Source organism: Macrotis lagotis, chromosome 1 (genome assembly GCF_037893015.1).
Source record: "Macrotis lagotis isolate mMagLag1 chromosome 1, bilby.v1.9.chrom.fasta, whole genome shotgun sequence".
Lineage (NCBI taxonomy): Eukaryota > Metazoa > Chordata > Mammalia > Peramelemorphia > Peramelidae > Macrotis > Macrotis lagotis.
The window spans coordinates 64,683,705-64,709,761 of NC_133658.1; the positions used below are offsets into that span (position 1 = coordinate 64,683,705).

Sequence of the window (26,057 nt, forward strand, 5' to 3'; positions counted from 1 at the left end):
GATCTTTTTTTTTTTTAATTGGTTTTTGCAAAGCAATGCAGTTAAGTGACTTGCCCAGCACACACCTAGGTAATGATTAAATGTCTGAGGTTGGATTTGAACTCAGATACTCCTGACGCCAGGGCCGGTGCTCTATCCACTGTGCCACCTAGCTGCCCCGGAAGTAAGATCTGGAGGGTATTTGAGCCTTGATAAATCATGTGTGAATGGTAGAAGCCAGAGTATCAGTGTTGTCCAACTCCATAGTTGATTTGTTATCTTGAATTAATGTAAACATCATCATCTTTGGCACTATACATTCTTTTTTTTTTTTCTGTTTCTCTATACCTTAAATAAGGGTAGGTGCAGGGATCCACTATTCAGTCCTGCGGCCAATTAACCCACTGAATCCTATAAATCTATACCTATATGCCCACACTGGCATGGCATTTATATATCCTTCTTTCTTCAGCCTCTCAGTATCCTTTCAGACTGTCTACATCTCAAAATTGGTATAATCAGAGCAGAATCTATGACACTGTATTGTTAAGAGGTCTGAACTTGGACTCAAGGGAGACTTGAATTCAAATTCTGCTTTGGATACTAAATAGCTGTGTGACTGACTATTGGAAAGTTAATTTCTTTGGTTCTGTGTAAAATGGGAAAAAATAATAGCTGAAGTCATTGCCTGATGGGATTTCTGTAAAGATTGAATAACTTTGTAAAAAGCTATGCAAAACCATATTATCCAGTCTTCTTCTTATTCATAGTGCCCTTCTGCTGTGTACTCATAAAACAATAGAATTTAAAAGAGTTCCATTGGGCTGCTAGGTGGTGTAGTGGATAAAGCACTGGCCCTGGAGTCAGGAGTACCTGGGGTCAAATCCGGTCTCAGTTACCTAGCCCTGTGGCCTTGGGCAAGCCACTTAACCCCGTTTGCCTTGCAAAAAACCTAAAAAAAAAAAAAGAGTTCCATTGAAGGTCATGTGGTACAATGGAAGTTTCCTGACTTTGGGGTGGGAGGACCTGGGTTCATACTTAGCTCTGTTAATCATTTCCTTTCAGTTTTTTCATCAATAAAATGAATAGTTTTGACCCCTTTGAAATCTCCTTCAACTCTTTATAGAAGACATTCTCAGCTACTTTTTTTAACTTGTACATCCCTCCTCATCTTGCCATTTTGCAAATGAGGAAACCTATGCCCAGAAAAGGTAAATGATTTACCCAAGGTCATACAGATAATGAAATTTGAGAGCTCTAACTTGATCCTCAGTCTTGAATGATTCCCAAAAACCAACATAATCTACCCATTACACCACAAGTACCTTAATTACCTCACTTCTTTCCACATGCAGAAAACTCTTCCCTAACCAGAATCCATTCCTTCAAAAATTAAATGGAAATCTTTCTGGAAAGAAAGAAAGAATCAAGGACAAAAGTGTTCATGTACTTTGAGAGACTGATTATTAAGTGTACTGAACCATAGTTCTGAAAACGGGTGATCTTTGGAGAGCTGTGCTGTTCACTTTGCTGGTTCTGGTTTTGTTGCTTTTGGTGCCAGTTCTGGAGGTATTGCTCTTGATGACTTTTTTGCTGCTCCTTTTGTATGCATTATTGATTTTAATGCTGCCATCCCTGGTGCCACTGGTTTTTTTTTTTTTTGCCATTGTCTTAAGTCTCAGTTTCTTTCTGCTTTTCTTTTGCTTCTATTAGCTTCTCTTTCAATGCTGCTTTCCATTTCTTAAACCACATCTTGCCTCCTTGGCAAGCCACATCAACAAAACACAGAACAGAGGCTGTAAAGCAACAAGCCTGGAAAAGGAAAAAAACAAAACAAAAAGAAGGTTCTACTGTAGCTATGTTTTTTAAAAAAAATTTATTTATAAAGTAATGAGGTCAAGAGTGACTTGCCCAAGGTCACAAGGCTAGGCAATTATTAAGTGTCTGATGGTCACATTTGAACTGAGGTCCTCCTGACTTTAGGACCAGTCCACTGTCTGCCGTGCCACCTAGCTGTCCCCTATTGTAGCTATTTCTAAGTAATCCAGTTACTTACTATTTGGGATTTTGTGGAATATCGGTGCTTGATGGAAGTTATAATTCTGAAAAGTAATGGAGGAAGGAGGGAGGATCACTGGATTTAGCATTTCATAGATTCAAAAATTTAGGAATTGGCAGAGACTTTAGAATCTTCTGTTTTTAACTATTTAATTTTTATTTATATTATTAATTTTTATTGTTAGGGTGAGAGTTGATTGAATCAATAACTTCTCCCCATCCCCACTTAAAGTAAATAGAAAGAGGTTTTATACCTATGTACATACATTGACACTTTTATCAGTTGAAAGTACCCCATTTAATTAGTCTTTTAAAGGTATTAATTAAGCCAGGTAGGAAAACAATAAATTTGAAAGGAGTAAAATGCTACAGGTCACTAGAAGAACTGAAATGATAAGTAAGAAGTATATTGGGATTGACTGACAAATGTTGGTATTCATATATGCAAACCAAAATGGAATAATGAGAATGGAATAAGAAAATGGAAATAATGAGAATGTGTGATTAAACAAAGAACACCAATAGTGCAAATGATTGTACATTTATCTAGAAACTAGTTACCAAGTAACTCCATCCCAAAAGAGTTGCAAATTGGCTTTAAAAGTGCCTAGTTTTACGGGCGGCTAGGTGGTGCAGTGGATAGAGCACCGGTCTTGGAGTCAGGAGTCCCTGAGTTCAAATCCGGCCTCAGACACTTAATAATTACCTAGCTGTGTGGCCTTGGGCAAGCCACTTAACCCCATTGCCTTGAAAATAAAACAAACTAAAAAAAAAGTGCCTACTTTGTCTTTATGGTCTTTTGGACTTTCTTATTGGTTACATAACCTGTATTTTGTTGTTGTTGTATTGCAGTCAGTTTGTATGTTTTCATTTTGCTTCTGCTTTCTTCACTCAACATTACTTCATGTTGGTCTTCTCATATTTGAGTCTCATCTTTTTTAGGTGACTTTGTGACTTTAAATCTATTATGCTGCCTTATGTATTGTGCATATGTGTGTGTTTATATACACATATATACAGAAATGTGTATATGTTGTAACAAATATGTAACTGGAAACAAGCTGGTTGTCATTGGAAATGACTCCATGATAACAGTGCGTGTTGTTTTGTTTGTATATACATAAAAAATATAATACACATATATAAATATACACATACTGCATATGCACCACCTATTATCATGGAGTCATTTCCAGTGAAAACTAGATCATTTGCATTCTTAAATGATTACAAAAAGTATTTCTAGGAATATTTTTGTAGAAGTAGTTCTGCTTTTCTAGGCAATTATTTCCTTAGGGCATTGTGTTAGTAGTGGGATTACTAGGTTAGAAGGTATATTTATTTTTGTAACTCTTGCTCTGTCATTCCACGTTGCTTTTGAAAAAGGATGATCTAATTTATATAATTAGCTGTGGTACTGTTCAGCCACAAATTCATACATGCAGAATTATGTCATATTAGGCCCATAGGAAAGTTAGAAATAGGAGTTTGAAAGACCATTTAAACTAGTTTCAACATTTTATAGATAAGAAAATTGAGACTAAAAGAAAAAGAGGTTAAATGAAATTTTCTGAAGTCATATAGCTAGCAAAAGTAGAACTGAGATTATCTTTGCAAATTTGATGGGTTATCAGATGGAGTCTCTGAATCATTTCAACTTACTCCTTTCTTATCAAAGAGTTTGAACAATTTTTCAGGGAGTAGTTGATAATATGTGCTTCTTTTAGGAACTATTTGTCCATATTCTTTGACCTATATACCTGGATGTCAGACTTTTTATCAGGAGAGTGTGATGCAATGTTTTTCATCTATTTCTTTTCCTTATTATGGGTATATTGGTTTATATTGTGCAAAAGTTTACACACAAATGTGAATATGTATGTATATGTGTATATTATATATAGAGAGAATATCATATAAAAACAAATATAAATTTGAATGCAAAAATGTCAACTTTGACTTAAGAAACAAAAGACTTGCCTGTTTTGTCTTTCATCTAACACATATAAACTTCATCTGCTGCCACAGGATGGCACTGGCATTCCTTTACTTTATAGAAGTCTGAATCATAGAAGACAAGGCACAAAAGTCCTGAGTTGGGGTGGGGGGGCACTTCCCCTGACCTAACAGAGCCCAATAGTGCCTTTACTCCCCTACCTAAAATGACATGAAACAAATATTCTCAAACGAGGGCACTTCCCTCATGGAACTATAATGAGTGGTGAGGCAGCTCTTTTAGTTCTGATTGAATCCTGCCTTCTGATTTATGACTGATTCAATTCTATAAATTCAATTCTATAAATACTTCTCCAAAATTCCATTTGAGATTTAGTTTCTAGGCCTCCATGCATACATGACTGTAAGTTTAGAAAACTAATAAACATGTCTGTTAACCTATGCAGTATATATGTTTTCTTAAGACCAAACTCTGGAGGCCAATTACATGTCAGCCAAATTCCATTTGTTTTTATTAAGGTCAAATTCTGGGAGTTAACACATCCAATACAACTCCCTTCTGCTCCAGAGAATCCCACTTCTTGATATTACCTCATTTCTGCCTCCTGACTTCCCTAGTTGGCTTCAAAATTCATCTTAAATCCCAGCTTATGTAGGAATGTAAACTTATAGTTTCACTTTATGTTCTTGCATCTCCAGCACCTACTACTGGCATACAAAAGGCAATTATTAAATACTTGTTGATTAAGGCTGTTCATGGTCTCCCTCCACAGCTAGAGCCTTCCTTCTGAGAATACCTTCTATTTATATCGTGTATGTACGTAGTTGTTTCCATCTTGTCTCTCTCATTAGACTGTTTCTTACCTTCTTTGTGTAGCATATCTATGTGTGTCCCTGTAAATTATGTGTATCAACATTGGTCTCAATGTGGCTCTCAGAGAGGCAAGAATATATTATCACTAGAGTCTTCTTCACTCATCCTTATTCAATAGAGAGATGATTTCTGCTAAGAGGGGAGCAGGAGACTAGTCCCAAGAAACTGGCTGATATGCTTTCCTTTGACTAGAATTAAATTATTAGATCTAAGCCACTCTCCTGATATATCCCTTGACTAGGGGAAGAAGGATCAAAGTAATATCCAAAAGCATGACTTCCATAAAGACCTTCAAACACACAGTCATTTATTCCATAAAATAAACCCATTTATTCAAGTTGATAGTAAACAGAAATCAGAGGAAGTGACTTGATTGTCTTTTGCATTGCTTTCTATGTCCTTTCTGGCTGTCTTTTATGATTGACTCTATGTATGGCTTATCAAGAGTGTGGTGGTCATCCATTTTGACTTGTCTTGGGAAATTTTCTATTATGTCTTGGATTCAATCCTTCCAGCTCGCAACAGGCTTCTTTTCATGTTATCCTGATGATAAATAACTGCCTTGGAACTCCTCAAAAGTCTCCAACCTCCACTATTCCTTGATTACATGATTACATTCTCTTTGGCAGCATGGACTATTTTACTTTTTTTTTTATCTAAATTCCCTATGCTTAGCACAATGTCTTTTGCATGTAATAAGTGCTTAATGATTCATTCATTCATTCATTCATTTAGTTACAACTTCCTCCTTTCTACTGATTTCATTTATAGCAAATCAAGATAGGATATGATGAGCTTCTCCAGTGGAATGTCTATTTATCTATACATGGCCATTATACAAGGTTCTCACATTTAGAGTACTAGCAGTAAATGAAGGCTTGTAGGTGGTCTAAAAATGGTAACTCTTAGCACCCCATATTCCTCGGGTTGTCATGACAGCCCATTCCTGAGTAATCTATCGAATGGCCAGTCCTCTAAAGAGGAAACTCTCCACTCTTGGTGGAGCTGGTTTTTTTGGAAAACAGACTCAGTCTGTTCCTGAGACAATATGCCTACATATGTACTTGATCCCATCCCTTTCTTTTTTTCTTTAGCAGATTGCATCCTCAATGCAATCTTTTTTTTAATCTATAATTTCTCCAAAGCTACTGATTTCTTTCCCTACTGTATTCAGAGACCTCTAAGTCCCTCTCAACCTTAAAAAAAAAAAACCTTTTTGCGTTGTCTCATCCTTCCAATGGGCCCTCATGGAAGAAGGCAGTGGGATGACAAAATGGCAAGAAGTGATATATTCACAAAACTGCTCCAGGCTCCAAAATTCCTCTCATCTAGAAAAGGCTCCAGACTGAATCCTAAAGGGGGAAATCCAGAAAAAGTCACTGTGAATCATTTGTCCTTTTCAGCATAGACATGAAAGTCTGTGGACACTGGGAACATACAAGCCCCAGCACCTAGGGATGGATGTCCACCAGGGCAAGAGGAACTACCAGGGATACTACCAAGGGGACAGGTGCAATCTTGCAGCTTTTCCCCCCCAATACCCAGTTCTGGGTCTTGGATCCCTGGCAGAGTGAAAAGGGGTAGGGAGGCCCTGGGTGAGGTATACCATGTTTAACTTCAGTTCCAAAGCCCATTGCCATGGGACTTTCCCTTCTTTGGTGGAGGTGAATGTCCTGCACCTGCATGAGAGGGCCATGCAGAGCTGGTGAGATTAGGACAGAAGCAGGTCTTTAGTTATCTTCATGCTCAAGAGTCACTTTGATTTCTTCAGATTTCTTTGGGCTCTGTAGTCACTTCAGGGCACTCCTATCTTCCAGCTTTGAGAGAGAAGATGGAAGAGATCAATCCCACTTCAGGTTACTGAAGGAAGCCATCATGAAAGGACCTGACAGTATCCAATATGTCCTACTCTCCAGCTTGTTAGACTAGGGACTGTTGGGTAATTTTACATCAGTGAGGTCTAGGACTCTCTCTTAACTGAGTTGAGGTACCTCACTCCTAATGGGAGAGCTCCTTCATTCTGTATTTTCTGGTATATATTCTCTCACATACTTTCTCTGATTTCTGTCACGATCAAATTGGATAAATGGACTTCTTTGATAATCAGTCTGTGTGTTTATTGTGGAACTGGTATTTGAGTAAAAGGGGCATAATGGAATATATAAAGATTAGGATCCTACATGCCCTCTATTAATGAAATAATATTCTTAGGTGAAATAATATTTCTTAGGTGAACATTATTTAAGGAAGTAGGTAGATATCATTCTAGCCTATTACCCCCTTCACTGGAGAGTAGAGAGGCCAAATTCTGATCCCAACTTCCTGATTCCCCTTCTGGTAGGAATTAAACTCTCTCTGTTGAAGAAGTGGTAGATGAGAAGCTAGAGATGCTTAGTCACACCAGGCTATCTGTAAGGAGAGAGCTCTTGAATCACACAAGAAAGAAAAAAGTTTCTGACAGTGTTCTGACAGTTAGCATCAAACCTAGACTATAGGAGACAGGAATCCCTGGGTCAAAGAAAAGTCTTCCATTGTGCCACTCTTAAGCAACAGAGATTTCCAACTGGTTAGGAGAGCTTGTCTACTCTTCCACAGACCCAAAGCCAAGTCATTAACAATTAAGACCAGAGGGCAGATATTGGACTTTGCCCTAGATCAGAGCACTTTGAAAAAGCTTGCAAGTACCAATCTGTCCCTGAAGTCCTGGAATAACCCAACACTCAATACCCCATGAAAGTAGCAATAATTTTTACCCAGACTTTCCCAACAGAAGTGAGGCAGAGTCTCATCTTAACCTCAGGTATGAAGTCAGGAAGTAGATTGGAAGACTAGTCAAATAAAAATAAAGAACCATAATATAATGAGCTATTATGGTGGCCGAGACACTAAAGAAACAAGCCCCAATGAAGAGAATGACTCTAAAATATCTACAGGATGACCCTCAGAGAAAAACAGATTGGAAAAGAAATGAGAGCTATGGGAGAAAGACTTGTAAAGGGATTCAACAGCTTGGCACAAAATAGTACAAAATCTTGCCTAAGCAACATACTTCCAAAATAAGATCGAATCAACCAGAAGCCAAGGACTCCCTTTGATCCAGCAATATCACTACTGGGTCTATAACCCGAAGAGATCATGAAAAAGGGTAAAAACATCACTTGTACAAAAATATTCATAGCAGCCCTGTTTGTGGTGGCAAAAAATTGGAAATCAAGTAAATGTCCTTCAATTGGGGAATGGTTTAGCTAACTGTGGTATATGTATGTCATGGAACACTACTGTTCTATTAGAAACCAGGAGGGACAGGAATTCAGGGAAGCCTGGAGGTATTTTCATGAACTGATGCTAAGTAAGATGAGCAGAACCAGAAAAACACTGTACAACCTAACAGCAGCAAGGGGGTGATGATCAACCTTGATGGACTTGCTCATTCCATCAGTGCAACAATAAGGGACAATTTTGGACTGTCTGAAACAGAGAATACCATCTGTATCCAGATAAAGAACTGTGGAGTTGGAACAAAGTTCAAGGACTATTTCCTTTAATTTAGGGGAAAAAAACCAGATTTCTTATTGTCTGATCTTGTTATCTCTTATACTTTTTGTTTCTTCCTTAAGGATATGATTTCTCTCTCATCACACTCAATTTGGATCAATGTACAACATGAAAACAAAGTAAAGACTGATAAATTGCTTTCTGTGGGGCGGTAGGGGGAGGGACGTAAGATTGGGGGAAAAATTGTAAAACTCAAAATAAATAAAATCTTTAATAAAAAAGAGAAGCCAAGGACTACACAAAGCAACAAAGAATATTAAATCAATGTCAAAAGACTGGAAATATAGAAGAAAATGGGTCATTATTGTCTGTGGCAAGATTATACATTTTTATCTCCCTAACTAAAACACTATTTCACTTATCCCGGTGGTTTTTTCCAAACTTTTGCATTCCTCTTCAAATCTTTCTCCCAATCCTCTCAACTGAGCACCTTGCCTCATATTTTACTGAAAAAAAAATGAGGCTACTGTTCCATTTTTCTTATCTAACATTATTCAGATGCCTTCTACCATTATGTCCTCCTTCATCCTTGTCTCGCATAATTAAATATACTTTCTCCTTTCCCAGGCAAACCCCTTTAGTGATCCTATTTTACCTTGCCTCCTCTAGCAGATTGCACTTCCTATCATTCCCACTCCCTCTTATCTGGGTCACAGATCCCAGATAGTCACTATCCCTGATAATTCAGATTGGAACTCAATACCACTGTCCTTTCAGTCTCTCTGGGTTGATAACTTGGCATTATCATCAGCTCCTCACTCTCCTCTATAGATATTCAACCAATTATTAAATGTTGCCACTCATGATTTCCCTTTCATCTGATCACCATCTTAAGTGCAGCCTCTCATCTCTTTTGACCAAGGTTATGATATCAACTTCTGTACTACTCTATCTCAAGTCTCTCACCATTCTAGTCCATCACACACTCTGAGGCTAAAAACAATTTTTCTGCAGGGCAGATCTGATCCTTGTTGTCTTTGTTGTACAGTCTGACTCTTTGTGGCCCCATTTGGTATTTTCTTGGCAAAGATACTGGGGGTGCTTTGCCATTTCCTTCTATAACACATTTAATAAATGAGGAACTGAGAGATGATCTATCCTGCTGATAAACTCTGTAGAGTTCTCATTTTCAGTTTAGCAGTTTCTGAATTTCCTCATCAGTTTCATCAAACCAGTCTTGACATTTGTTATTATTCTGGCCCAGATGAAAAATTGCAATGCTCTACACCAAATCTTTGAAAGTTGCCTACTCCTTTTCCTTTCCACTGTTGCCCACATGTGTTGGCTCAACTTTCCCTCCAAGTTAGTGACAAACTCTTCATGTTCAGAGAAGTTCTCTAATCTCTTGACTTTAAGTCTTTTAACTTTTGTCTTGGGGGGGGGGGGCTACTGCTTTTGTTGAATGCAAATCTTTAGTTTGAAGAGGATAAGTTGATAATTAGTCCAGCACTCTGCACCACACTTCACCTTCATCACTCTCACATTCTATCTTTTTATTCTACTTACAAAGGTATAGTTTATTAAATGCCAGTGTTTGTGAATGTGCATTCACAGGGTCTTATTGTGTTTAGATAAATGGAAGACAAGTGTTGGTGATTAGGTCATGCGATGCACAGGTCTTCAGTAGTAAATGATCATTGATGTTGCTATTTCTGACTCCATTCCTTCCAAAGACTCCCTTCTACATTTGGTAGTCCATACTTATTTTTGCATTAAAGTGACCCAGAATTATAAGCTTGTCCTCTTTCAATACACTAATAATAAGGGACTCCATGTTGTCATAAAATTTTCCTTCGACCTCATCAGGATTTATCATGGTGGGACTATATTCATCAATGATGGTGACATGGTGCTTTCCAGCATCATGTGATAATCACATTGTCATGAGTCTGTCATTCACCCCATTTAGGAGCTGTGTTGTTTTTTCTTCGTTTTTGAAGAAGACCATGACATCAGGGGAGGTGATGCCATGACAAGCCTAAGAATTGGATTTGAGTGAAGGGGTGCTGTACTAAGCCATCAGCCTTACTTTCTCCTCCAGAGCCATCTTGGTCCAGTGGCCAGATATGAATCAAGACAACTAGAGATGGCCTGGATATGAGGCAATCAGGCTTAAGTGACTTGTCCAAGGTCACACAACTAGTGAGTATCTGAGGCTGGATTCTAACTCCCATCCTTCTGATTACAGGACCAGTGCTCTATCCATGGTGCCACCTAGTTGCCCTTTAGAAGCAATATAAGCTTGTTAACTAGTTTAGTTTTGATTGCAAAACCCTTATCAGCGTCAAAGCACTTCCCCCTTCACTATAGCCACTCCTGAAAAATGTATATCCAGTTCCAACTTCATTTGCCAGCCTTGTTTCATTCAGGGCTGCTATTTGGATGCAATACTTGTTGAGATCTCTTGCATCAAGAGCTGTTTGTTATTCAGGTCTGCTGGATTTCAAATTGTCCATAAGTATGTTCACATTCCCTGTTCTGATGGTCAGTGGAATCATCTTTGCAAAGTTTTTGTACATTTTTGGGAGCCCTGATGTAGTAAACAAGCCTGGGGTGGGTGAAGCAGATAATTTTAAGGACATTATTTCTAGCCCCTTTCCTCACACCAAGAGGTGAGCAATGCAGTCCTTAAAAAAAGACTATTCAACTACTCCAGGGGCTGCCCAAATTCACTGCTGCTTCCACTGAGAAGTTGTCATAGCTTCTTGGAGCCACAGGTAATAACTGGGTGAGTCACGTGGACCCCAAAGGTGGAAAGCAACCCTGAAAAGGACTCACACCAGAGATACTAGTATTCCTTGAACAGACTCTATCCCCTATTCCCAAACCACATTATATTTAATAACTTTCACAAGTATTTGTATTACTCACCTATTTATATTTTATATGTACTTATGTCCCTATTTGAACCCAAGCTCCTTGTGAGTAGAGATTATTTCTTTCTTTGTACCTGCGCCCTCAGTTCATAGAGATTCATAAATACTTGTTACATGATTGATTGATTTACTGAAGTTTCTATCTCCATCCAATATATTTTGCAGCCTCTCAGAACTTAATTTATTTGGAAAAATTGACAGAGAATTTTGCACATGATAGAAAACTGGTTTTAACTTTCTTTTTCAAAATGATTTGAACTCTGATCTATGTTAAAAGCAAATCAAAAGACCTCTACTTACTGCTCCACTTACGATGAGTACATCTATTCCCTCTTCCCAGAGAACCAGGATCCCAATAACTATAAGGAAACCTGAAGTGAGAAGGCAGTTCACGATATCCTGTAATGTAGAGAAGACAACAGAATCTTCTAAATGATAGTCACTAATCTATTACCTGGACACTACCATCCTTCCAATCATTCAGATTCTCTAACTTGATAGATTTTCTCCCCAATCTATTTTTATTTATTTTTAACATTTTTTCCTTTTAAATTTTGAATTCTAAATTTTTCCCCTTCTTGCCCTACCCCTTCTCCCAGATAATCTTTCTTATTCCTTATTTTTGGGGAGATCATTTCAACATAATGGACTCACACCTATGTTTTCTGTCTCTATAAATTTCTACTTTTATAATGATAGTTTCACATATCATCTTCACATAGGAATCTAAGTAGTTTAACTTTCTTTTTTTCTTTTTTTTTTAGGTTTTTGCAAGGCAAATGGGGTTAAGTGGCTTGCCCAAGGCCACACAGCTAGGTAATTAAGTGTCTGAGACCAGATTTGAACCCAGGTACTCCTGACTCCAAGGCAGGTGCTTTATCTACTATGCCACCTAGCCACCCCTTAGTTTAACTTTCTTGAGACCCTTATGATTACTCTTTTCTTTTTCTTTTTAGTTTAGTTTTTTTTTGGCAAGGTAATGGGGTTAAGTGACTTGCCCAAGGTTGCACAGCTAGGTAATTATTAAATATCTGAGGCTGGATTTGAACTCAGGTGTACTGACTCCAGGGCCAGTGCTCTATTCACTGTGCCACCTAGCTGCCCGATTACTCTTTTTATGTTTATCTTGAATCTTCTGTTTGAATGTCAGATATTCTATTTGACTCTGGTCATAGTAGAAATACTTGAAAGATATATAATTAGGTATCCATTTTTCATCCTGAAGAATTACATTGTTTTCCTGGGTTGGTTATTCTTAGTTATAGTCTTAGCTCCTTTGCCTTCCAGAATATTGTATTCCAAACCTCCTTTTCAGATAACTTGGAACTCACTAAATCTTGTGTGATCCTGTGTCTCTATGATATTTGAATTGTTTCTTTCTGACTGCTTGTAAAATTTTGAACTCGGAACTCTGGAATTTGGTTATAATATTCCAAGGAGTTTTTATTTTGGGATATCGTTTAGGAGATGATCAGTGGATTCTATCAATGTTGATTTAACTCTTTGGTTTTAGAGTATTATGGCAGTTTTGCTTGATAATTTCTTGAAATATGATATCTAGGTTCTTTGTCTGATCATGACTTTTAAGATAGTACAATAATTCTTTAATTACCTCTCCTTCATTTTCTAGCTTCCACTTATTTTCTTCCATGAGATATTGTGCCTCCTTTTCCATTTGGCCAATTTTTTTAAGGTATTATTTTCTTCAGAATTTTTAAATTCCTCTTTTTCTAAACTGTTAATTCTCTTTTCATTATAGTCATGCATCATTTTCTTTTCTTGTCCCAGTTTTTAATCTATCATGCTTTGATTTTTAATTCTTCTAGGAATTCTTTTTTGGGTTTGGGTCAAATTTGCATTATTCTTTGAAACTTTGTAACTGTTTTCACATTGTTATCTTCTTCCGAGTGTCTTGGTCTTCCTTGCCACTAAGTTTTTATGGTCAAATTATCATTTACTCATTTTTATAGTCTAGTTTGTTTTAGGTTTTTGCAAGGCAAATGGGGTTAAGTGGCTTGCCCAAGGCCACACAGCTAGGTAATTACCAAGTGTCTGAGACCGGATTTGAACCCAGGTACTCCTGATTCCAGGGCCGGTGCTTTATCCACTGCACCACCTAGCCGCCCCTATAGCCTAGTTTTGATTTGAAACATTATGTTAAAGTTGGGCTTACCTTAGGGTGAGGAGACACTACCACAAGCTTCTTTTTCAAGAGCTCTCCCCTTTGCTTTGGTAAAATAACTGGGGGCCCCTGCTCCCTTGTGAATGACCACCAGTGTTCCTTTCCTCCCTTGAACTATGAAACAGAACTGCATATGGAAAAGAGACTTGTCAATAAGCACCAGCTATACCCAGTGCCATCAAAGGGTTCCCTGTGTTCTCTTTCTGACCAATTGTCTGACTTTCTTACTATTTCTGGGCTGAGAATTCTTGAAGTTGTTGTTGTATCTGTTGCTGCTACAGAGGTGGCTGCTTTTGATGCCAAAGGATGTGTTGGCTTTGGACATGTCTCCATCTTGATTCTACTCTGACTTTTTATTGGCTTTGCTGCTCCTAAATTTTATTTGAGGCATTATTTAAAAGTTGTCTAGAGGGGACTGTTAGAAAAGTTCAGTTAGGTGGCCATCCATAATCTGCCATCTTCTCTAATCAGTCACTTTTATTCTTTCCTTTCCTTTCCCAATATTCCATCAGCTTATGAGGCTTCTTAAGATGACCTTCATACCATCTTAAACATCTTTCTCTTCACTTACACAACCTACTTTCCCTAGTGTTGGGCACCTGTGTAGTATAGTGGATAGAGTTCTGGGACTAGAGTTAGGATGACCCATTTTCAAATCCTTCAGAATCAAAATTTACCTCCCCTGCTTGACTTTTAAAGTCCTTTCACTGTCTGACCTTGTCATTTTCTTCCAGTCTTCTTCTATCTTATAACCCTCTACCTACTGCATGATCAACAACACTAGTTGTCTTTCTATTCCTTGCAAGACGACCTCCCATCTCCTGACTTTCCTGACTTGGAGAGTTTTCTCTGTCTATCCCTCATGCTTGGGACACTCTCCCTCTTTGTCCTCACCTTTTCATTTCCCTGGTTTTCTGCAGGTCTCAGCTAAAATCCTACTGTCTACAGGAAGCTTTTCTTAATACCTTTTTTTTTTTTTGGCAAGGCAATGGGGTTAAGTAGCTTGCCCAAGGCCACACAGCTAGGTCAGATTTGAACTCAGGTACTCCTGACTCCAGGGCTGGTGCTTGATCCACTACGCCACCTAGCTGCCCCCTTAATACCTCTTTTAAAACATTTTAAAACATTTTAAAAAATTTATTTTATTCTCCTTACCCATTTCCCTTCCCCACATATTGAGTTAACTAAAAAGCCCCAAAATCTATTACAGGTACAGTCATGCAAAACCTCACATTATGTCCGAAAAAGAAAAAGGGAGAAAAAGAAAGAGAAGAAAATATGCTTTCAACTGCATTCTGTGTCTATTACTTCTCTATCTGGAGGTTGGATAGCATGTTTCATCATGAATCCTTTAGAGTACTTATTTTGCTGATCAGAGTTATTAGGTTTATAACTTTTATGATATTTTTGTTATTGTGTAGTTTGTTTCCTGGTTCAGCTCATTTAACTTTGCTTCAGATCATACAAGAGTCTCTAGGTTTTTTTAAAAAATAATCCCCTTCATCATTTCTCACACAATAGTCCAATAGTATTTCCTTACATTCATATACAATACTCCATTCTAATTCTCCATTTGCTAGACATCTCCTATTTCCAATTCTTTGCTGCTACATAAAAGAGTTTTTATAAATATTTTTGTACATATGGATCCTTTTCTGCTTTATCTCTTTGGGGACACAGGGATATTGCTGGATCAAAAGATGTGCACAATTTAATAGATTTTTTAGCATAGTTCCAAATTGCTTTCCAGAAAAGTTGTACTATTTCCCAGCTCTATCAATAGTACTTTAGTGTACCTGCTTTTCAGTAGTCCCTCCAGCATTTGTCATTTTCCGTTTTTGTCATTTTATTCAATTTGATGTTATCTAATTTACATTTCTCTAATTATTAGAGCATTTTGTTTTGCAAGGCAATGGGATTAGGTGGCTTGCCCAAGGCCACACAGCTAGGTAATTATTAAGTGTCTGAGGATGGAATTGAACTCAGGTACTCCTGACTCCAGGGCCAGTGCTCTATCCACTTCGCCACCCAGCCACCCCATTAGAGCATTTTTAAACAAGTATTTCTTCCTCTGAAAACTGTCTACTTATGTCCTTTTATCATTTATCATAACCATTTATCAATTGGGGAAATGGCTTTTATTCTTGTAAATTTTACTCAATTCTCAATGTATCTTAAAAATGAAATTTTTATCAGAAAAATGTACAGCAATGATTTCCTTCTCCATCTGATTTCCTTCTAATATTAGCTTCATTGATTTTGTTTGTGCAAAAGCTTTTTAATTGTTGTTTTTGTAGGACTTTTTAAATTGCATACCTAATTCATCAATCTATCCTTTCTCTCTTTTATTGATAAAAGAATTTAGAAATATAAAATTTTCCCCAAATACTACTTAGTCTATACTCCACAAATTTTGGTATATTGTTATTTTCTTTAATAAAATTATTTCTCCCAGTTATTTTTAATGTCTAATGCTTTCTCTCAAGAATCACTTTCAATTTATCCTTGTTTGTACAGGGAGTTGTTTGCATGTCATCTTCCCCATTATACAGAGGAGGTCCTCCTTTGCTTTTCATTCTATGCCCAGTGCTTAGTGCAACATCTAACACAGGAGGCACTTAACTGGAATCACACAAGATGAGAATGGTTGTATCATTTGCAATGTGTACTCCCCTTCCCCCTTGCCCCCCCCCAAGGAGGGACTACCCTCTGTCAATGAGATCATAGTTCTAACAAGGATGTAGGATAGTAACATGGATATATTTTTTTTTAGGTTTTTTTTTTTGCAAGGCAAATGGGGTTAAGTGGCTTGCCCAAGGCCACACAACTAGGTAATTATTAAATGTTTGAGACTGGATTTGAACCCAGGTACTCCTGACTCCAAGGCTGGTGCTTTATCCACTATGCCACCTAGCCACCCCAGTAACATGATATATTGAAGAATGAGTATTTCCTGCACTGATTATAGGGCCATGCTCATTGTATATGTTTACTAAATATTTATTGAATTGAATGATAAACAGGCAGAATATAATTATATTTGCACATCAGGAAGTTAAGACTTAGGGGAAACAATGTTCCTATGGTCACAGAACCAATTAAATGACTGAATTAGCATTTGAAACCAGAACTTCTAACTCTAACTCCACTACTCTTCCTCTTATAATACCTGATTTCTCCTTCTTTATGTCCTCAGTGAGTTTAGGGATGCTCATCTGAGTGAGAACTTTCCTGTATATCCTGTTATATTTTTTTCCTCTGATATATTAAATATGAGTTAGTAGCTTCCAAAGGAGATCCCCTTGGAGGTATTAACTGAGCTTTTCAGAGAAAAGTTAGAGAACAGAGAAGTTAGACAAAGTCCAAGACAGAAAAAGAAAAAGAGAGAGAGTCAGAGCTAGACAGACAAGAGTCTTAGGATCTCCTGAAAATAGGGCTCAATTAATGGTCAAAGCATCATTGAATCATAGAGTATGAATTTTAACTATAGGTAATGGACACTTACAAATGCTGGCCATAATATGCACACTAACAAGTGGTGTAGACCTAACACATATATTATAATGAATGACAAAACTATGCAGCATTCCAATAGCAGGATGGCTATGTAGGATTCCTGGGCTGGTGCCATGATAAAGCTGACAACTGCTCCCAGGTTAAGCATCTGTAAGGGAAGAGAGAGATTTCATTCAAACTTTTTGTTACCAACAATCCAAACTGACATGAAGGATTGGATCAAGACCATTTCCAAACATAGTTGGTAGCTTGGGCACCATTGTTAAGTGAATGGAATATGGGATTGTCTAAAGGACCTTGACTTGAACTTAAGGGTTGTAACTCACTGGCATAGGCCCCTCCCTTCGCCTTTCTGTGTTGTCCTCATTTGTACAATGGGAATCATAACACTTGTACTGTCTTCTTCCAAGGTTTTAATTTAATTTAAAGCCAAGTTAATCACAGTAACACCTTGCAGGAAAAATTTGAGCAAATCTCTTCCCCTCTGGGACCCTCTTTCACTGGCAAAACGAGGAGGTTGTATTACATGATAATAGTTGACCTTTAGGTTGTTCTTGAAAGTCTGAAAAGCCCTTGATCTTTATGATCTCATTGGATTTTCATGATCCCAACAGGCAGGTACTGTTTTTTTAGCCTAGATGAGGTGAAAAGTGAAGTGAATGCCCAGGATCACACAGTTTGTACATGTCTGGACTCAGACCTGTTTGGTGTTTGGTATATCTATTTGGTTCCAAAGGAGCAAAGCTCTTCCTACTATGCCATATGTTCTGAGATACTCATTAAGATTCCTTTCTGTTACAGCATTTTATAGTCAATGTTCTAAGTCCCCTTTTCTAGCTCAAAGAGTTTGTGATTACAATGGTTCTGTGATTATTGTGCATATATCATGTGTGTATGGTGACTGGAAGACAATTATTCCCTTTGAGTCTGTTCAGTGAACTCATATTCTCTTCAAAGTGGGCACATAATAAGAATTTTGAACCCTGGTAAAATTTAAAATAAACTTTTATTCTATCTTCCTTGTTTCCTCAAGAATTTCATAACAACTTATTTTCAATGGGAATGGGTTAAAGAAGGAACTATATATATATATATATATATATATATATGTGTGTGTGTGTGTATATATATACATATATCAAGAAGGGTATAAAAGTCTTTTAAATTCAGAAAAAAATAAGATGGCAAGAGGATAGGGTTGGGGTGGGGAGAGGACAAGGGAAGGACTCCTAGAGGGATGGACAGATAAAGGAAGAGGAGATCAAAGTAGTGGGTAGAGGTAGAGTAGAAGAGTGAGAAGGGATAGGGTAAATAGGGTGAGAAAGTTAGTGAGGAAAAATAAAAGAAAATATATAATAGTCAAACAGCCAGAATATGAATGGGATGAATTTATCCATAAAATGAAAATGGATAACATTAAAATTTTGAATTCAATAATATTTTACTTTCAAGAAACACAATAAAAATGAGAGATGCACACAAATATAAAATAAAGGTCAGGACAAGAATTTATTATGTTAAAAAAAGAGCAGGGGTAATAATCATGATCTCAGAAAAAGTTAAAGTTAAAATAGATTTAATCAAAAGAAAAATTGGGAAATTACATTCAATAAAATGTTAGACTGTTTAAAATAACTAGATAATATGAAATACCTGAGAGTATACCTGCCAAAACAGACACAGGAATTCTAGGAACATAAACATTAAGCCCTTTTTAATATAAATAAAATCAGAGCTAAATAGCAGAGTAATATTATTGTTCATGGCAAGGTAAAGTCAATATTATAAGAAAATGACAATTTTATCTAATTTATATATTTAATGCCCTCCCACTAAAATTATCTTACTGAGTTAGAAAAAATATTAACAAAGATCATTTGGAAAAACAAAAGATCAGGAACATCAAAACAAAGGGGAAAAGATAAAAAGGAAGGAGATTCAGTAATTTTGGGACCTTAAACTATATTTTAAGTTGAGAGCATTGTTTAAGTGTAAAATGGATAATTTGGATTATTTTAAATTAAAATTTTCTTAAACCAATATAGTCAAGAATAGAAGGAATGTAGAAAATGGGGAGAAAAACTTCATAGTTTCTCATTTGGGATATGATTGAATAGGAATGTTGCTGTGATATAGGAAATGATAAGCTGGTGGAATTGGAAAAACATGGAAAGACTTGGACCTATGAAAAAGACCATCTTCAGAGAAAGAGATGATGAATGGAAATATGCATACTACAGTCTTGTGCATATATGTGTGTTTTAGAAATATACATACATATATGCATGTGTATATATAATATATATATATATATATATATATATAGCCCTCTTCAGGATGGGGTAAGAGGAGGGAGGGGAAAAATGATATACAAAGTGAATAGTATGGGGCAGCTAGGCAGTGCAGTGGATAGAGCACCAGCCCTGGAGTCAGGAGTACCTGAGTTCAAATTTGGCCTTAGACATGTAATAATTACCTGGTCATGTGACCTTGGGCAAGCCACTTAACCCATTGACTTGCAAAAAAAAAAAAAACCCTAAAAAAAGTGCATAGCAGAGAACAAAATAAAACCTACAAGGAAACAAAGAAAAGTACAGTAACTTTGAAAAGGAAGTGTGGTACTTATTTATGTTTTCTTAAAATGGGAATTTATTGTTTTATATTCAGTCCTCTCAGTACTACTGTGTACATTGTAATGCTCTTTTCCTCTATTTTTGTTTTGTATTTAAGTGTAAAATGAATAAAGATTTAACAAAAAAAAATCACAGCATTCAATACAATTCCAAATGATAAGAAAAACTTTGAGTAACAACTATGTCCTCTCTGTCATATGTGGATATATGTATATATATGAAAAAAATCTAAAAAAGTAAATTTTAAAAATCAACTTTAAGTCTATTTAAAAATAAACGTATCATTTGATCCTGGGGATGGAGGTGAACTTGGGGTACTGAGGGCAATTCTAGAGAAATGCAAATTATCTGGTTGACAAAACTCAGAAAAAGGTCTGGTGTCAGACTGTGCAACTGTCATATTTGAGAACCAGGCAGTAAATAAATAAACATTTATTAAGCACCTACTAGATGACTCAAGGGGATAGAACATTGGACTTGGAATCAGGAAGAATCATCTTAATGAGTTCAAATCTGACTCAGGTACTTCCTAGCTGTGTGATAATAAGCAAGTCCCTTATTTCTGTTTGCCTCAGTTCATCTTTAGGTAAGATGAACTGGAGAAGGAAATGGCAAACCTCTCCAGGATCTTTGCCAAGAAAATCTAAAATGGCATTACAGAGAGTTAGACTCAAACTGAACAACAACATGAACCAGAGCTTTGGATATTAAAGAAAGACCAAAGACAGGTCCTGCTCTGATCAGCTCTGATCACCCAAGCCCAATCTCTACATTTCACAGATCTGGAAAGAGAGAGCAAAGGTGTATATAGGTAGTATATGAAAATATTCAAATTAATATTACCTCTATTTCTACTACATAAGTTTAATTGATTTAAAACTCTATTCATTTTACAATTGAGCCAGTTTTTCCTTTGAGTTAGTTTAAAGTTATGACTTAACTTGCTTATCCCCAAAAGGTATATTGTTTATCCTTGTCTGTCTTTGTACAGTTAAGGAGGGTGTTATCTTCCTAACAAACTCTTCTCAGTGTCAGGGAGTCTGCTAACAAGGTCTGCAAAAAGCTAATGGGTCCTATAAAGCAAAGGAACATTCCTTAATTGTCAGAGAGGGGTGTGTCAATATGGGTATGCTAATCCACTTTCTTTAAAATAACCAATCATGTTGTCCCTTTCCACACCATATTGTAACCAATCATATTGTCTTCCCCACCTTCCCATTCTCCCAAATGTAGGCTGGTGAACCTACATCTTTGGTCACTGGGAGATTCCACTGACCCATTTATTCATTATTACTAGTCTAATAAATTGATTGTGCTCCAATCATTGTTTCTCAGTTTATTTTAACTTTATTTTTCTCCTAATTAAATGACCAGATACTGTGCTAAGGACAGAAAGAGTCTAGACAGTTCCTACCCTCAAGGAATTTACAATCTAATGGGGGAGACAACAAATAAATATATAAGCTTTATAGAAGATAAATATGAAATAATTAGCAGAGAGAAGGCAATAGAATAAAGAGGACTTGAGAAAGGTTTAATGCAGGAAAAATAATTTTCTCTGGGACTTAAAAGAAGCTGAGAAAACAAGTAGATGAATATGAGGAGGGAAAGCAATTCAGGAATGGAAGACAGCCAGGGGAAAAAATGCTCTGAAAGTTAAATGAAGTGTCTGGTTTGAAGAACAGCAAAGGAGCCAGGGTCACTGATTTGAAAAGTATTTGGAAGGGAGTATGGAAATGGAAAGGCAGGAGAGGGGAGGATATGAAGGGTTTTAAATGCCAAACAGAAGATTTTGAATTTGATCTTGGAGGTGATAGGTAGCCCCCAGATTTTACAAAGTAGGGAAGTGACATGGTCAGATTTGTGCTTTAGGAAAATCATCTTAGTTACTGATTGGAGGATGAACTGGATTGGGGAGAGAATTGAGGCAGGCAGACCCACCAACAGTCTATGGCAATAGTCCAGGAGTGGGGTGATGAGAAACTGCCTCTGAGAGACAACAAGGCCAGAGAAGAGAAGGGGACATTCTAGAAATATATTGCAAAGCAGAAATCAGCAAACCTTAGTAAAAATTGAATATGGGAACTGAGGTTAGAGAGGGAGTGAGGGGGAGTGAGGAGTTGAGAATGATTCCTAGATTTCAAACCTGAAGGACTGGAAGAATGGTGTATTGCTATAGAGGCAATAGGCAAGGTAGGAGGAGAGAAGGGTTTAGGGGAAAAGAGATTCATTTTGACTGTGCTTTCTTTAAAATGTCTACTGGACATTCATTTCAAGATATCTCAAAATCACTTGAAGATGTGAGATTGGATGATCAAAAGAAAGATTAGGGAAGGATAGGTAGATTTAAGAATCATCAACATAGGTAAAAATGAAATCCATGAGAGATGATGAGATCACCAAGTAAGGAAAATAGAGGGACAAGATAATGAGCTTAGTTGAGATCCTGCAGAGCAATGAAACACAGATCACTATTCCTGAATTATTGAATTTAAAAGAGAATTGCTTTGATTTTGTGAGGCATCATAGGTATAGAGAGTAACTGACATGGAGTATGGTTAGAGGGCATGTTCTGGAGGATGGTCTAGCAAAAGAGACTGAGAAAGAGTAGTCTGTTATGTAGGAGAATTAGGGGACATTGGTATCCTGGGAAAAAATGTCATTTCCTTGAAGGTAAAGAAGGTTAAGAATTACCTAATTACCTAATTTTTTCATTTTTCATTTTTTAAAAATAAAGTTAAAGTAAACTGAGAAACAATGATTGGACTGATTTTTAAATCAGTCATTTTGGTTAAGCAACTGGCAAGTGACTGATCAAGAGGTCAAAATAACTTATCCAATGTGGCTTCATAAAGTCACAAAGTCAATTAAAAAATATTTCTCAGATCTTGGCCTTGGCATAGAAGGAAAGAACTGTGGATTTGAAATCATGGTACCTAAATTTCAACCTGGGAACTCTCACAATCTGTAAAATGAGGACACTAGGTTTGGCATCTTTCTTTACCTTCAGTTTTTCCTGATTTTCTGGGAGTGGATAGAGAACTATCCCTGGAGACAGGAGGACTTGAGTTCAAATCTGGTCTCAGATACTTGACACTTACTAGCTGTGTAACTTAGCATCCCCTCACTCAAATCCAATTTACATAAATCTCATGGCATCACCTCCCTGATGTCACAGTTTTCTTTGAGAATGAAGGACAAAAATCAACATCATAATCATCATCATCATCTTCTGGCTCTTCCCCTCCCACCTACAAGCATACTTCATCACAACCATTTCCTTAAGCTACTAGTTTTACATAAATGTGTATATATGTACCCATACATATGTATATTTGTGTATTTCCTTCATTGCTAAATTGTTAGAATTATCAGAATTCATATTTTGATCCCAAGCAATCTAGCTTCCAAGACTCCTATTGTATTGTACTTCTAAAGGTTGCTGCTGACCTCTTAATTGGTAAATCTGATAACTTCTCCTGGGTGTCATCCTCCTTGACTGCATTGCAACTCTCAATATTGCCGACCATCTGCTTGTTTCTCCTGGTTACTCTCTCTCTTTCATGAGTTTCTGAGTCATTGCTCTACTGTGGTTTTCTTCCTCTCTGACTCCTTAATCTTAGTTAGATCAACATTTATCTTTTATCTTTTTGGTGTTCCACAATATTTTGTTCTTGTCCCATTTTTCATCTCTTCCTATACTCCTTTTCTTGGTAGGCAACTAGAAGGTGCAGTGGTTAAGGGGGCTAGACTTGGAATTGGAAAGTCCTGAGTTCAGGTTCTGGTTCAGACACTTAATAACTCTTTGACTTTGACCAAAGCATTCCACCTCTCTAGTCAACCCAATTGTAAAATTTGAATAATAATACCAATAGCTCCTACCTCCAAGGCTTACTCAAATGTGATAACTTCTGTCCAGCACTGTGCAAACCTTAAGGGGCTACATAAATGCTAAGTTTTATTGTCTCATTTGTTCATATATTAACATGATGAAAATTATTTTCAAATATACCTCTCTAGACAGTCTCTCTCCTGAGATCCAACCCTGAACTTCCAGATGCCTGCTGAACAGTTTCCAGCTATGAGTGAGGAATGAAGGGTGTTATTGGTCTTCACAGGGTGTGGAGGGGGGCCCCTTTGAAATCCATTACAAATGGGGAATGGCCCCAACCAATCACAAAACTGGGAGAGTTCCCCTAATCCCGTTCCAAAAATGACAATCCCAAGACTAGAAGAAACTAGTCCCTAACTGGCCAAGAGTCTTTGCCCATGCTCAAGGAGATCTATCTGTTCTTGCCCTCCCACTATGAGAGAGGTGTGCCATTTTGTTAAGATATCTTAATAAAAACCATTTTAATCACTCTGGACTAAGTATTCTCAAGCTATTTATTATAACACTTAGGTTTCTCAAACTCAACATGCTCAGAACCAAATTCATCAGCCTTCCTTATGTTAGTCTTCCTACCTTCCCAAATTTCCTCTATCTGTTGATGATACTCTCAACCAAAAATCATTTTTGACTCTTTCACCCCACATATAGAGGATTGGATCTGATTTAGAGGTGATCCAGAGAGGATGTTCACATCCTTTCCTCATTGAAACAATAACTAAAACATCTAGAGATTCTCTCCAGACTCATATTCTTTCCTTCTTTCTGCTACATGGCAGCCAGTGTCCAAATTTAGTGGACTTTGAACATATAGACACAGAACTTCATGAAAAGACTTTTTTTTAGTTTTTTTTTTGCAAGGCAATGGGGTTAAGTGTCTTGCCCAAGGCCACCCAGCTAGGTAATTATTAAGTGTCTGAGGTCGGATTTGAACTCAGGTCCTGACTCCAGGACCGGTGCTCTATCCACTGCGCCACCTAGCAGCCCCCTAATGAAAAAACCTTTGAGACCAAGTACTTCGTTTTCTAGATGACCAAAATGAGACAAAGAGGACCCAGTTGGTTAATGAAGAAGGCAGGACTTGAATTCAAACTCAGGGCTCTTTCTACCACCACAAGTGGTCTTTCCTCTCTGCGAATGACTGACTGATATATTTTTCTTCCTTCATTAGAGGTAGAGAGATATAGAGGGGGGAAAAATCTTACAGAAATGCTAACTTATATTGTCTCACTTGCCCCAGAATTCAGTTAACATCTCTAAGTAGATTACTCTCAAACCTACCTTAACCTGGCTGTAATCTCTCCCCTGCGGTCAGTCCAGTCTTTGCAACTTTCTGCTGGACAGCTCCACTTAGATGTCCCCGAAGCGTCTCAAACATCGTGGCCAAACTCCCCCACTAGTTTACTAGCTATGGAGAATCAAGGCCGCCCATCTTTTCTCCGGGTCTTGATTTCCCCATTTACAAAATGAGGTCATTGGATCAGAAGATCTAGGATATCCCTTCCATCTCTTTCCAAATTGGTCAAGGACAGTCTCTTTTTCCAGGTGCTCTAGTCCCTAGGGCACCCCCCCCCCCCGTCTCTTTCCTCTCCGTCCTCCCCATCCTCAAGTCCCATGCCCATCCAGCCTGTGAACCATGACGTGGAGCGAGGCAGGGCAAGGTGGAACCTATGGACGCCTCTCAGAGGGCACTCACCAGTCTGATGACCTTCACGATGCCGGGCCCCGAAATAAGGTATCTGAACAGGCCTGCGGTCACCTTGGACTGCACTTTCTGGCGCCCCTCTGCCCGCAGTCTCATCTTGATTCCCTTGGACCATTTGGGTGGGTCCATGGTGGTGTCCATGGGAGTGGAGCGGGGCCCGGCTTGGGACCACCTCTCCGGGAGCAATAGAGAGTGAGAGGCGCTGGGTCCCCCCAGCAGCGCTCTCCCCCCGCGCCCCACTAACGGCTGTATTCTGGCACTGGCCACGTCACCCCTGCCTCGCTCTCCCCACTCGGGGCTTTCGGCTGCTTCCTCCCTCTGCCCCTAGCTCCACCCCTAGCCTTCACCCTTGGTTTCTTAGTGCCCAGGTCTGGACCCGGGATTTGATTGGCGCAATGTGTTTATAACATCACAGATGTGATTAGACCTCAAAGGCACTGAGATGTTGTGGCTAGTCCAGGATTACACAGCAATTGAGTATTACACAGAGGTAACTTGAACTCAAACCCTTTAACTACCCGCCATACTGCCTTGTCCCCTATAAAAAGGTTTTTTCCTAATGATCTCTGGATATATATTATTGTGTTACTTGAGATTGTAAAGGTCGTGAAGTCCAACCCACTGAAGTTACAGAGTAGGAAACTGAGGTTTAGTTCAAAGTCATAGCAGCGTCTAAATTGGAATTTGATTTCCTGACTCCAATGTTTAGTTCATTTTCTTTTTTTACCCAACTGATATCTTATTTTATTTTTCCAATGACATATTATGAAAGCTTTTCAACATTCATCCACATGCATATGTAGCTTTTTAAGTTAGCTAATTTTCTTTCCCCTT

The 26,057-nt window shown here is 37.8% G+C and overlaps 1 protein-coding gene across 3 annotated transcripts; it reads right to left on the reverse strand.

Moving 5' to 3' along the window:
- Positions 1-1,420: 1,420 nt before the first annotated feature.
- LOC141513480 (CKLF-like MARVEL transmembrane domain-containing protein 1) lies at positions 1,421-25,448 on the reverse strand. Of its 3 annotated transcripts, none has more exons than XM_074223338.1 (5): positions 25,215-25,448; positions 16,986-17,144; positions 11,599-11,697; positions 2,036-2,081; positions 1,658-1,791 (listed from the first exon to the last, which is right to left on the reverse strand). In XM_074223338.1, exons 1-5 carry the CDS (start codon positions 25,362-25,364, stop codon positions 1,754-1,756), a joined length of 492 nt encoding a protein of 163 aa, XP_074079439.1. In that variant the 5' UTR covers positions 25,365-25,448; the 3' UTR covers positions 1,658-1,753. The 3 variants fall into 3 exon arrangements, 2 of the variants coding, with proteins under 2 accessions (XP_074079429.1, XP_074079439.1); XR_012475812.1 differs by lacking the exon at positions 2,036-2,081 and adding an exon at positions 6,080-6,219 and having other exon boundaries at positions 1,706-1,791; XM_074223328.1 differs by lacking the exon at positions 2,036-2,081 and having other exon boundaries at positions 1,421-1,791.
- Between the last annotated feature and the right edge of the window lie 609 nt (positions 25,449-26,057).